This window comes from Dermochelys coriacea, chromosome 13 (genome assembly GCF_009764565.3).
Source record: "Dermochelys coriacea isolate rDerCor1 chromosome 13, rDerCor1.pri.v4, whole genome shotgun sequence".
Classification (NCBI taxonomy): domain Eukaryota; kingdom Metazoa; phylum Chordata; order Testudines; family Dermochelyidae; genus Dermochelys; species Dermochelys coriacea.
In genome coordinates this window covers 35216210-35227943 of record NC_050080.1, presented here as the reverse complement: position 1 = coordinate 35227943, position 11734 = coordinate 35216210, and the positions used below count along the sequence as shown (strand labels likewise).

At 53.0% G+C, this 11734-nt stretch overlaps 1 protein-coding gene across 3 annotated transcripts; it reads left to right on the top strand.

Annotated features, from left to right (window-relative positions):
- Window positions 1-679: 679 nt before the first annotated feature.
- On the top strand, window positions 680-8278 carry LOC119842035. 3 transcript variants are annotated; one of them, XM_038369937.2, is made up of 2 exons: window positions 680-831; window positions 7164-8278. In XM_038369937.2, the coding sequence occupies exon 2, from the start codon at window positions 7545-7547 to the stop codon at window positions 8202-8204; it is 660 nt and encodes a 219-aa protein (XP_038225865.1). In that variant the 5' UTR covers window positions 680-831; window positions 7164-7544; the 3' UTR covers window positions 8205-8278. The 3 variants fall into 3 exon arrangements, with proteins under 3 accessions (XP_038225865.1, XP_038225868.1, XP_038225866.1); XM_038369940.1 differs by lacking the exon at window positions 680-831 and adding an exon at window positions 947-969; XM_038369938.2 differs by lacking the exon at window positions 680-831 and adding an exon at window positions 3063-3406.
- The last annotated feature ends 3456 nt before the right edge of the window (window positions 8279-11734 follow it).

Sequence of the window (11734 nt, the reverse complement as noted above, 5' to 3'; positions counted from 1 at the left end):
CTCATGCAGGTTAGGTTTTGATTCCTGCTCCCCCAAAGACCTGCAGGGAGTGCCGTACACTCACAGGGGGTATTCCACAAATGAGCAAGACCACCATGCTAGCACCAGAGCTGTGGTTCAATCCCCAGGTCTGAGCAAAAAAGAATAAGTTGCAAAAATATATCAACGGTGAGAAAGCTGGTATTTATTTCCGGGCAGCCTGTATTTCAGGAACCCCTGGGTCAAATAACCCCAAATTTGGATCAGTAACCCAGAGGGGTGTGCTTTGGCAGAGGGTCAGAGGGGATGCAGTTGGGAGCATTCCACCCTTGGAATCAGAGCTAACCCAAATGCCCCAGCATGGTGCTGGGGGGCAGAGAGTGGGATGGGTGACTCAGAAAGGGGTGCTGTGCCCTGTTCTGTGCTGCTGTTTGTGCATTTTTCTACCAAGCACCCAGCCACTCTTGCTCATTAACTCTCCCATCTCACATGCGGATGTGACATCCTGACCTGGCACCGGGACGCCACCCAGTGCTAGTCACTGGCTGCCCCCCTCAACACACAGCACCCGGAGGGCACTGGGATGAGGACCCCAGTGCACAGCGAGGGGCAGGTCATTGCGATAAGTGCGAGCAGAGTATGTCCCAACCACCCTGCCGTTAGTCAGGGCAAAGCTTCCCCTTTCGATGGGATGTTGCCGCTTCTTTTGAGCCTGGATTATGAAATACTTAACGTCAGATATTTCTCTGTCACCAGTTCCCTCTTCTGTTGACTTCCATTCAGCCAGGGGGAGGCCAGCTCTGCAGACAGCTGGATCGATTCTCCGCGGGAAACAGAGGCACCAAGACTAGGGTGAGTGAGAGAGCATGGAGAAGGGCATTGGTATAATCCAGGCAGGATTGTTCAGCAGTTTAGCTGGTAGAGAGGAATGGTAGGAAATGCACCAAAGAGGAGTTCAGACAAGGCTTTTCTCTCCCATAGGTTCCAAAGGTTTGTACAAAGAAGGTGGGTGTTGTTTTACAGGGGGGAAACTGAGGCAAACAAAACTGAAGCCGCCTACAAGAGGTCAGTGGTTGAGCCAGGACGACAATCTAGAGCTCGTGAATCCCACCGGGGTCCCCCCCATCCCTTGTTCAAGGCTACTTGGGATCCTGAGGGAATGGGGAAGGGTGGTCCCAAGAAGGGGGATCCTGAAGGATTGGGGAAAGGGGAGGTCCCTGGGAAGGGGGATGCTGAAGGGATTGGGGGAAGGGGGTCCTCTGGAAGTGGGATCCTGAGGGGATTAGGGGAAGGGTGGTCCCCGAGAAGGGGGATGGTGTGGGAATTAGCAGAAGGGGGTCCCCTGGAAGAGGATCCTGAGGGGATTGGGGGGAAGGGCAGTCCCCAGGAAGGGGGATCCTGAGGGAATGGGGAAGGAGGGTCCCAAGTGAGGGGGGAACGAAGGTTAAGCCATAGCCCACGCTGCCCATATCCCCCTGTATTATGGGAACAATGCTCCTTTGTCTTGTTGGGAACATTTGCCAACCTGGCCCCTGATTGTTGGGGTGCTCGAAGCAACCTCGGTTTGCTTTCCCAGCGCGCCGATCCCCCATTCTCCAGCTAGCGTCAGGAGTCGTGAGTGAGACTATCCCCCGAAAATCAAATTCCGAGCTCGGCCCCCAAACCCAGAGTCCATTTCTGAAAGCGTTGCCTTGAACATTGCAGCGGGTTTGGGAGCCTAAAACGTCAGGGACTGAAGAAGGGCAAAGTCTTGTTCTTAAGGTATCGTTTAGAGCTGCTCCTCCCCACCCTGATCTCAGTTCTCCAGCCCTCGTCCCGGGATAGAGTCCTGTTCATCGCAGGTTCATGCTGGTTTATGGAGATTGTAATCTCTTCTCGGCTGGGACCCTCTCTTACTACATGTATGTAAAAGGCCTAGCAGAATAGGGCCATGATCTCAGCTGGGGGACACCTGGTGCCTACAGCTCCAGGCCAGGGGCGGCAGAGCCCGGGGCTGGGTCCAGCTGGAGAAAGTCCCCCTGGGCTGGGCACACAAAGACTTTCAATGAAAGTCTGTCCCTGGTGCAGGCCCAGCTGGGGAAGGAGCAGCTGCTGAGTCTGGGCTCCCAGCTCCCCCTGGAGGCTCCAGAGCTGCACCCCCGTGTCTCTGTTCATTGTTTTTCCTGCTTCCTTTCTTCCTGCCAGTCATGTCCCGTTTCCGCCCCCCCCCCGGCCCATTCCTGGCTCCTTCCGCACCGACCTGAGCCGGGGTCCCCCATGCCCTTTTAAATTGCCTGGGCCCCTGGGCAGTTGCCCCCTTTGCCCCCTGTCAGCGGGGCCTAGTTAAGGGGCTGATATGTATGCTAAAGATTGGGACAGACTCCTAGCCTCTCCTGGGGATCTGGTTTCCTGTCTATTGTAGAGTCATTGTCAAAGATTGGGACTGGGGTTATTACCCGGTGTGTCCCAGGCAAGTTGAACAAAGTGACGTCACATGTGCGGCTCCAATACATAGATGTTTGACTAGAAAACAACGCGGTACTGCCCCTCCATTATAGTTACCCTCGCCGCTGGTTGGCTCTGTTTTGTGAACCCGGGCATGAGGCAGTGGCTCGTTTGCCTCGTGGACTGGTCTAACTCCGTGTCCATTCCAGCCATGGAATTGCAATCTCAAAGACTTTGCATTTGCACACAAATCGAAATCCCCAGATGGAACAGGGAGAATTCTGAATTCTTCCTTACCCTAGCTGTGCCCTTTGGGGAGGTGGATTAACTTCAGTGATGGGAGAACCCCAATGGAGAATTGCATAGCCGCAAGCTGTGGGAGTGGCGGGCCATGGGGCTTTTGTTAAAAAGGATACTGCCCGCACTGAGTGGAATATGATGCTGCTAATGCCGCTTTGTCTTTACTAGCCTTAACAGGAATCCTGTGGGTGGGGTTTGTACATGGAGGTGAACCAGGTTGGCAGAATAAACATTAATGGGGTGTATTAGGTATTGCCAGAAGAGGACAGAGTTAAGGTTGTGCTGGCATCTTAACTTTTCATTGCCTGCTTTTCAGGAGACTGCATTAGCCCAGCGAAATGTTCTGCAAGAGGACGACAAAGCACCAAGGAACCTTAATGCTGTGCTAACCTCATTGTTTTGGTCTGCTTTCCCCCATCATGCAGTTCTCTCACATTGAGCTATTTCACAAGGCGGGAGGGAACAAAGACAAGATACACTGGGGTTGTGTCCTGGTACAGGCAGGGAGTGCTGTCACGTCCAGACTGGTATGGAATGTGGTTACCAAATCAGAGCCAGAAAAGGCATGCAACAAGTAACGGCTGTGTGCCATTCCCTCCAGCTAGTGGATATAAATACAAGCCCTCCTACATGAATGTGTGTGCAGCACATTTGCCGTGTACGGTGCACACGCCACCAGATTAATTGCTTCCCAAGAGGAGGGGTATGTATGTCTCCGTCCTGCCCTGTGCTGCTTTGCTTCAGTTCATCTGGTTATGAGCAACTGGCTATATTTCTGTCAGTCATCCTGAGGGGACTGGGGAGGAAGGGGTTCCAGGGCAGAGGGGATCCTGAGGGGATTGGGGTAATGGGGCCCCTGGGAATGGGGGATTCTCAGGGGAGGGGGGAAGGGGAGTCCCAGGGAAGGGGGATCCTGATGGGATGGGGGAGGACAGTCCCTGGGAACAGGGATCCTGAGGGGACTGGGAGAAGGGGGGTCCCAAGTGAGGGGGGAACGAAGGTTAAGCCATAGCCCATGCTGCCCATATCCCCCTGTACCATGGGAACAATTCTCCTTTATCTTATTGGGAACATTTGCCAGCTTGACTCCTGATGGCTGGGATGCTCTAAGTACCTTGGCTTGCTTTCCTGGAGCGCTGATCCCCGATTCTCCAGCTAGGATTGGGGAGTCTTGAGTGTGATTATCCCCCCAAAATCAAGTTCCGAGCTGGCCCGCTCTTCTTCCCCGTCATTCCCGAGAACATAAAATCATAGAAGATTAGGGTGAAAGAGACCTCAGGAGGTCGAGTCCAACCCCCTGCTCAAAGCAGGACCAACCCCAACTAAATCATCCCAGCCAGGGCTTTATCAAGCAGGGCCTTAAAAAACTGTAAGGATGGAGATTCCACCACCGCCCTAACTAACCCGTTCCAGTGCTTCACCACCCTCCTAGTGAAGTAGTGTTTCCTAATATCCAACCTAGGCCTCCCCCCACACTTGAGACCATTACTCCTTGTTCTGGCATCTGCCACCACTGAGAATAGCCGAGCTCTATCTTCTTTGGAGCCCCGCCTCAGGTAGTTGAAGACTGCTATGAAATCCCCCCTCACTCTTCTCTTCTGCAGACTAAATAAGCCCAGTTCCCTCAGCCTCTCCTCATAAGCCACGTGCATCAGCCCCCTAATCTTTTCATTGCCTTCCGCTGGACTCTCTCCAATTTGTCCACATCTTTCGGTAATGTGGGGCCCAAAACTGAATGCAATACTCCAGGTGTGGCCTCACCAGTGCCGAATAGAGGAGAATAATCACTCTCTCGATCTTCTGGCAACGCTCCTGCTAATGCAATCCTGACCCACAGGCAGCTGAGAACATACCTCTTTTTTCTCCGCCCTGCACCCCACTGCATCAGCCACTCATTCCCTCACCCCTCTATTCCCCCACCCCTCCCGTCTCCCCAACAACAACCTTTTCGTGTCATGACCAGCGCCCCTCTCCTGCGCCCTGGTGCCTGAAGCATCCATCTTCCCTCCTTACCTGAAACATCAGCTCACAAGCACTTTTCTTCCTCCTCCCATTTACAGGTTGTGATTTTCAAAGGGATTTGAAAATCTCACTTCTCGTAGAATCATAGAATCATAGAATATCAGGGTTGGAAGGGACCTCAGGAGGTCATCTAGTCCAACCCCCTGCTCAAAGCAGGACCAATCCCCAACTAAATCATCTCAGCCAGGGCTTTGTCAAGCCTGACCTTAAAAACTTCGAAGGAAGGAGATTCCACCACCTCCCTAGGTAACGCATTCCAGTGTTTCACCACCCTCCTAGTGAAAAAGTTTTTCCTAATATCCAACCCTAAACCTCCCCCACTGCAAATTGAGACCATTAGTCCTTCTTCTGTCATCTGCTACCACTGAGAACAGTCTAGATCCATCCTCTCTGGAACCCCCTTTCAGGTAGTTGAAAGCAGCTATCAAATCCCCCCTCATTCTTCTCTTCCGCAGACTAAACAATCCCAGGTCCCTCAGCCTCTCCTCATAAGTCATGTGTTCTAGTCCCCTAATCATTTTTGTTGCTCTCCGCTGGATGTTTTCCAATTTTTTCACATCCTTCTGTAGTGGGGGGCCCAAAACTGGACACAGTACTCCAGATGAGGCCTCACCAATGTCGAATAGAGGGGAACGATCACGTTCCTCGATCTGCTGGCAATGCCCCTACTTATACAGCCCAAAATGCCATTGGCCTTCTTGGCAACAAGGGCACACTGTTGACTCATATCCAGCTTCTCGTCCAATATAACCCCTAGGTCCTTTTCTGCAGAACTGCTGCCTAGCCATTCGGTCCCAGTCTGTAGCGGTGCATGGAATTCTTCTGTCCAAAGTGTAGGACTCTGCACTTGTCCTTGTTGCCTCATCAGAAATCATCAGATTTCTTTTGGCCCAATCTTCTAATTTATCTAGTTCCCTCTGTATCCTATCCCTACCCTCCAGCGTATCTACCTCTCCTCCCAGTTTAGTGTCATCTGCAAACTTGCTGAGGGTGCAATCCACACCATCCTCCAGATCACCCCTCTTCATGGGGAAGGGTGGTCCCCAGGAAGGGGATCATGAGAGGATTGGGGAAGGGGGAGGCTTACAAGAGGGGATCCTGAGGGGAGGGGAGGTCCCTTGGAAGGGGGAACCTGAGAGGATGGGCGAAGGGAGGTCCCCAGGAAGGGGGATCCTCAGGGGATGGGGAAAGGGGAGTCCCTGGAAAGGGGGTCCTGAGGGGATGGGGGAAGGGTGATTCCCAGAAAGGGGGGATCCTGAGGGGATGGGGCAAGGGGATGGGAAAGGGGGGATCCACAGTAAGGGGGATCCTGAGGGGATTGGGGGAAGGGGGCACCGGGAAGGGGGATCTTGAGGGGATGGGGGAAGGGGGGTCCCTGGGAAGGGGGATTCTGAGGGAATGGGGGAAAGGCTAGTCCCCAGGAAGGAGGGACCCTGAGGGGATTGGGAAAGGGGGATCCTGAGGGGATTGGGGGAAGAGGGTTGCCAGGAAGGGGGGACCCTGAGGGAATTGGGGCCAGGGCGGTCCCCAAGAAGGGGGATCCTCAGGGGATTGGGGGAAGGGGTTCCCTGGGAACAGGGATCCTGAGGAGACTGGGGTAAGGGGGGTGCCAAGCGAGGGGGGAACGAAGGTTAAGCCATAGTCCATGCTGCCCATATCCCCCTGTATCATGGGAACAATGCTCCTTTATCTTGTTGGGAACATTTGCCAGCCTGACTCCTGATCCTTGGGTTGCTCTAAGTACCTTGGCTTGCTTTCCCAGAGCGATCCCCCATTCTCCAGCTAGCATCGGGGAGCCTTGAGTGCGACTATCCCCCCAAAATCAAGTTCTGAGCTGGCCCCCCCAAACCCAGAGGCCATTTCTGAAAACTTTGGTTTGAACATTGCAGCAGCTTTGGGAGCCTAAAACGTCAGGGACTGAATAAGGGCAAAGTCTTGTTCTTAATGGTATCGTTTAGAGTTGCTCCTCCCCCCCCTCTCAGCTCTCCAGCCCTTGTCCCAGGATAGGATTCTGTTCATCAAAGCCATAGGTAGGGTGACCAGATAGCCCGATAAAATCGGGACTGTCCTGATTTTTAGGTCTTTGTCCCGCGTCCCAACTGATGCACAGTCGGGACGCCATTTGTCCCGATATTGTGGCTTTGGCCGCTCTGGTGGTTTTTGGGGGTTTTTTGCTTCGGGAACTCCGGCCACTTTTTTTTTCTTTTCTTTTTTTGCTTCCCCCATGTGTCCTGATATTTTCTCCGTTTCATCTGGTCACCCTAGCCGTAGGTCACACCATGCTGTCTTATGGAGACTGTAATCTCTTCTAGCTGGGACTCCCTCTTACTACATGTATGTAAAATGCCTAGCAGAATAGGGCTGGGATCCCAGCTGGGGGCTCCAGGTGCCACTCCAATACAAAATAATTAATGGGAAGAAACTATTTTATCTTCTAGTGCCGAACACCATGCCTACAATAGTCCCCAAGAGCAAAGCCCCAGGGGTCGATTTCTGCGGCGTGAACGAATATTACTACATCGTCCGCTCAGACCTGGGCTGCTACATGCGGTCGACCAATTTCAACGAAGGAAAAGATCTGAACGTGTATAGTCTGCACCCCTCCTGCCAGGGCGGGGAGCACTATCTCGCCCACCAGGATGACCTCTTCTACATCATCAAAGGAGGGGCTTATCGCCGTGTGTCCAACATGAACACGGACACAGCCCGTAGTCTACAATCTCCACCCCAATTGCCAGGGAGGAGACCATTATCTCTCAGCCTTTGGGTCCTTCTACATTGTCTTCCAGAGCAAGGGTGTCTACCGCAAGGTCACCAACATGAACACCGATTCTGATGCTGTCGAATATAGCCTCCACCCGTCCTGCCGAGATGGCCTCTATTACTGGGGTGTCAAGGGCTATTATTATTTTGTCAAGCCCCATGACGAATGGGGGATCCAGTATTACCGAACCACCAATTTCCACGAGAACGTGGATGCCGTAACCTATTCCTTCCACCCTGATGTGGTCAACTTCCTCCCTGGTGGGTTGGCTATCACCCAGGGTTCAGCTTTCGGCACCTGGGAGGCCATCAAGACCATCTCCAATGATTCCAACACACCCATTACCTGGAACAAGAAGATCACCAGGAAGGTGGGCTATGCCAAGGAGAAGATGAGCAGCATAGAGCACAACTGGAGCGTGAGCATCTCAGCATCATATCAGTCAGGAGCCCTCACCGAAGCCATTGCCAAGTACCAGTTCTCCCTCACTACTCAATACGGCGGGAAAAGCATCAACACGGAGAAGGAGAACTGGAGCGAGGCCACCGACGTGGAAGAGTCTGTCAACCTGACCCTGCAGCCGAAAGAGAAGATCTACATATGGCAGTACCAGCTGGGCCTGGGCAAGAAAAGCGTCTTGTTCTGCCGTGACATGAAATTCAACGACAATCCAAACCCACCTACTGAAGTGCCCCTGCCGCCTTCTAACCAGTGATCTGAAATAGGGAGGCCCCAGGAATACCTAAGAGCCTGCTCGCTGCCTTGCAGTATTGCTAAGAATTGGGGTTGTCGGGGTATATTTAGGGTTAGTATTTTACAGGAGTCGTAGTGGCTTTGCAGTGCAGGGTTTTAGTGAGGCCCAGTCTGCCCTAGGAAGCCGCTAGGATTAAGATACAGAGACACAACTCTGCAATCTACCATAATGATTGTACCATGGGCTTCCAGAAAACCGGTTGCCAACGGGTTTGCAGCTAACATGGCTGGAAAAGCATTTCCTGAGCCAGCTTGGACAGAGCATTTTCTCACTCTTTGACTAGAAGGATCAATGCTGCAGCGTCCCCACCCAGCTGAGCCATGCTGAGCACATACTATTACTCCTGGGGGGATTCTGCACCAAAAAATTAAAAATTCTGGGCACAATATTTTAAAATTTGGCAAACTATCACATATATTATTTATCAAAATAACACTATATAACCACACCAGTTTCAATTATTTTTTGATAATTTATTTCAAAATACCTGTAACAACACAGACACACAAAATTTCCCCCTGTTTCTCTGGCCCCTCCCCGGCAGAGCCAAGGAGAGGGGCCAGCCACTTGCACCCCCTCCCCGCAGAGCCCAGGAATCCAGGGGGCAAACAGCCTGATGCTGGGTCCTGAGCTTGTGTGGCGTTTCCTGCCCGCTGCTGCCTCCTTCTTACATGGGGTGCGGCGAACTGCAGCTGCTGGGAACCCTCCAGTTCCTCCCCGCCTCTTACCGGCAATGTCCTCTATGTGCGAGCTGGGCTCGGCCGGGTCCACAAGCCCCTAGTGGTGGCCAGCAGGACTGCAGCCCATTTCTGGTCGCGGGGCGGAAAGCAAATTCTGTGCGCACAACATTAATTTTTGTGCAAATTCTGCATCGCGCAGTGGTGCAGAATTCCCCCAAGAGTAACATACACACCAGCTTCAGGCGGGTTTGTACTTCACATGGCTCCACCGTGCCTCCGCTGCTACTCCCCGTGCTAACAGATGCAGATGCATTGCTATTTGCACTCGCACGAGTATATGTGCATGAGCAAATCACACCCTACCTCATAGTGCAGACGTCGCTCTGGCTCCACTCCCCTGTCACACGGGAACAAGAGGTTTGCTCAGGGAGCGCTGTGACTACTCCTCTGCAAGCCGGGATTTTAGGCAGGAGTTCGGTGGCTCACTCCCAGACGTACAATCAGCTCTGGGATTGGGAAGTAATTACACGGCCGGCAGAGATCACCACCCCTCAGTGGCCCGCACAAATCACAGGGGAAAGGGGAAAGGGTGGGGAAAGAGCCGCAGTGTGTTTTCTCAGTCACATAGGGTGTGTAGTTTTATTTTGTGCCTGTTGTTACTTCTGGCTATGAATTAGCCGAGTCAGTTTTCTCGAGGGCTCGTCTTTACTAGAAGCTGCGACCAAAGACTCCAACTTCACATAAATAACTTTGTATCAATGAAATTATCCGAGGCATAAAATAAAGTGACTCCTGCCACGTTTCTTTTTTTGTTCGTGTGAATGTTACTTAACGGGAGGTGTGCTGGAGGGGAGGGATCGGGACTCATTGCCCAGCCGGCTTCATAAATTCCCTTCCTAAAACTGGACAATGCGTTGCAGCATGTGGGGCAAAACTGTCAACTAGCCAAGAGAAATGAGGTCAGGATGAAGGACAAGTTTGGGCTTCTTTCCAATGAGCTTCAGAGCTCAGGGCATCTGGGGAATGGAATATGGAGCCTTTCACCTCTAGGTCCCCAACCTAGCTCCAGATCAGGGTGAAAGGCTCCTCCAGAGAGACTGGGCAGCAGACCTCACCTCTAGGATACCAAGTGAAATGCAGCCCAGCTGAGGATGTGCTTTGTCAGCGGTGCGTATGTGTCAAGGAATGGCATACAGAGCCTTCCCTCTTACAGGCACCACTTCCAACCTGGCCCTGTGTTAGTGGCATTGGCTAGCTCACAGGGGACTGAGGAACGGCATGTGCAGCTCTTGCTCCTTTTGCCCCCGAGCGCTTTGCTAATATTGCAGCTGTGGCCCATTAACATAAATCGGGGAGTTCCCACGTCAAGCTATTGTTTCAGGCTCTCTGCAAACTCAAGCAGACTTGACTGCCTCAGTTGCTCTCAGGTCACATTTGGAAGCTTTCCTTCTGAACCATAACAGCTACAGACATAATTACACAAATACAGCCCTACCACATAATTAACAAACAAACAGAGGCACGCTACCTCCAGCTCCACTGCCTTTCTGGCCACACATAAAAATGCAGCGTGCATCACAAAGCATTAGCAAATCACATTGTACTCATTTTTAAAAGCAACACTACCCAAACTATTTCATAACGCTCTTTTTCCCCGTCATTCCCTAGATCACAGAATCATAGAATATTAGGGTTGGAAGGGACCTCAGGAGGTCATCTAGTCCAACCCCCTGCTCAAGGCAGGACCAACCCCAACTAAATCATCCCAGCCAGGGCTTTGTCAAGCCTAGGGCTGGCAGAATGGAGCGGCCTGGGGCTGGGTCGCTCCACCTCCTGCCACCCTGTGAGTACAGGGTGGGCCTGGCCCCACACTCACGGGTGGCAGGAAGTGGAGAGACCCAGCCCCAGGCCGCTCCGATCTGCTCCCCTGGTTCCAGCCTTCGGGTTTGGGGGGCAGAGGGAACCGCCCCCCAGCACTCACCGGCAGCGCGGCTGGGAGCCGGCGGCAGAGCGAGCTGGGGCAGGGTCGCTCCACTTACCGCCACCCGGTGAGTGCAGGGCAGGCACGACCCCTGCTGCAGTCCTCAGTGCAAGGGGTGGAGTGACGGCGGGGCTGGGGTGGGGCAAGGGCCATGGGGAAGAGGCAGAGGAAGGGCTGCAGCCGCATGCAGCTGCATAGGGCACCAGGAGATTTGGTGCCCTACACAGCTGCATATTTTCTTTATGGGTAAGGACGGTCCTGGTCAAGCCTGGCCTTAAAAACCTGTAAGGATGGAGATTCCACCACCGCCCTAGGTAACCCCTTCCAGTGCTCCGTCACCCTCCTAGTGAAATAGTGTTTCCTAATATCCAACCTAGGCCTCCCCCACTGCAATTTGAGACCATTACTCCTTGTTCTGGCATCCGCCACCTCTGAGAGCAGCCGAGCTCCATCTTCTTTGGAGCCCCGCCTCAGGTAGTTGAAGACTGCTATGAAATCCCCCCTCACTCTTCTCTTCTGCAGACTAAATAAGCCCAGTTCCCTCAGCCTCTCCTCATAAGCCACGTGCATCAGCCCCCTAATCATTTTCGTTGCCTTCCGCTGGACTCTCTCCAATTTGTCCACATCCTTTCTGTAGTGGGGGGCCCAAAACTGGACGCAATACTCCAGGTGTGGCCTCACCAGCGCCAAATAGTGGGGAATAATCACTTCCCTCAATCTGCTGCAACGCTGGCTACTAATCAACTCGACCACAGTCCCTGCAACAGACCCCGTTTTTCTCTGCTCTGCACCCCACTGTACTCAGCCACACATTCCCTCACCCCTCTAAT

Bases quoted from the DNA above. Each gene is read 5' to 3' on its own strand.
- LOC119842035 (XM_038369937.2), top strand. From the start codon at position 7,545: ATGAACACCGATTCTGATGCTGTCGAATATAGCCTCCACCCGTCCTGC.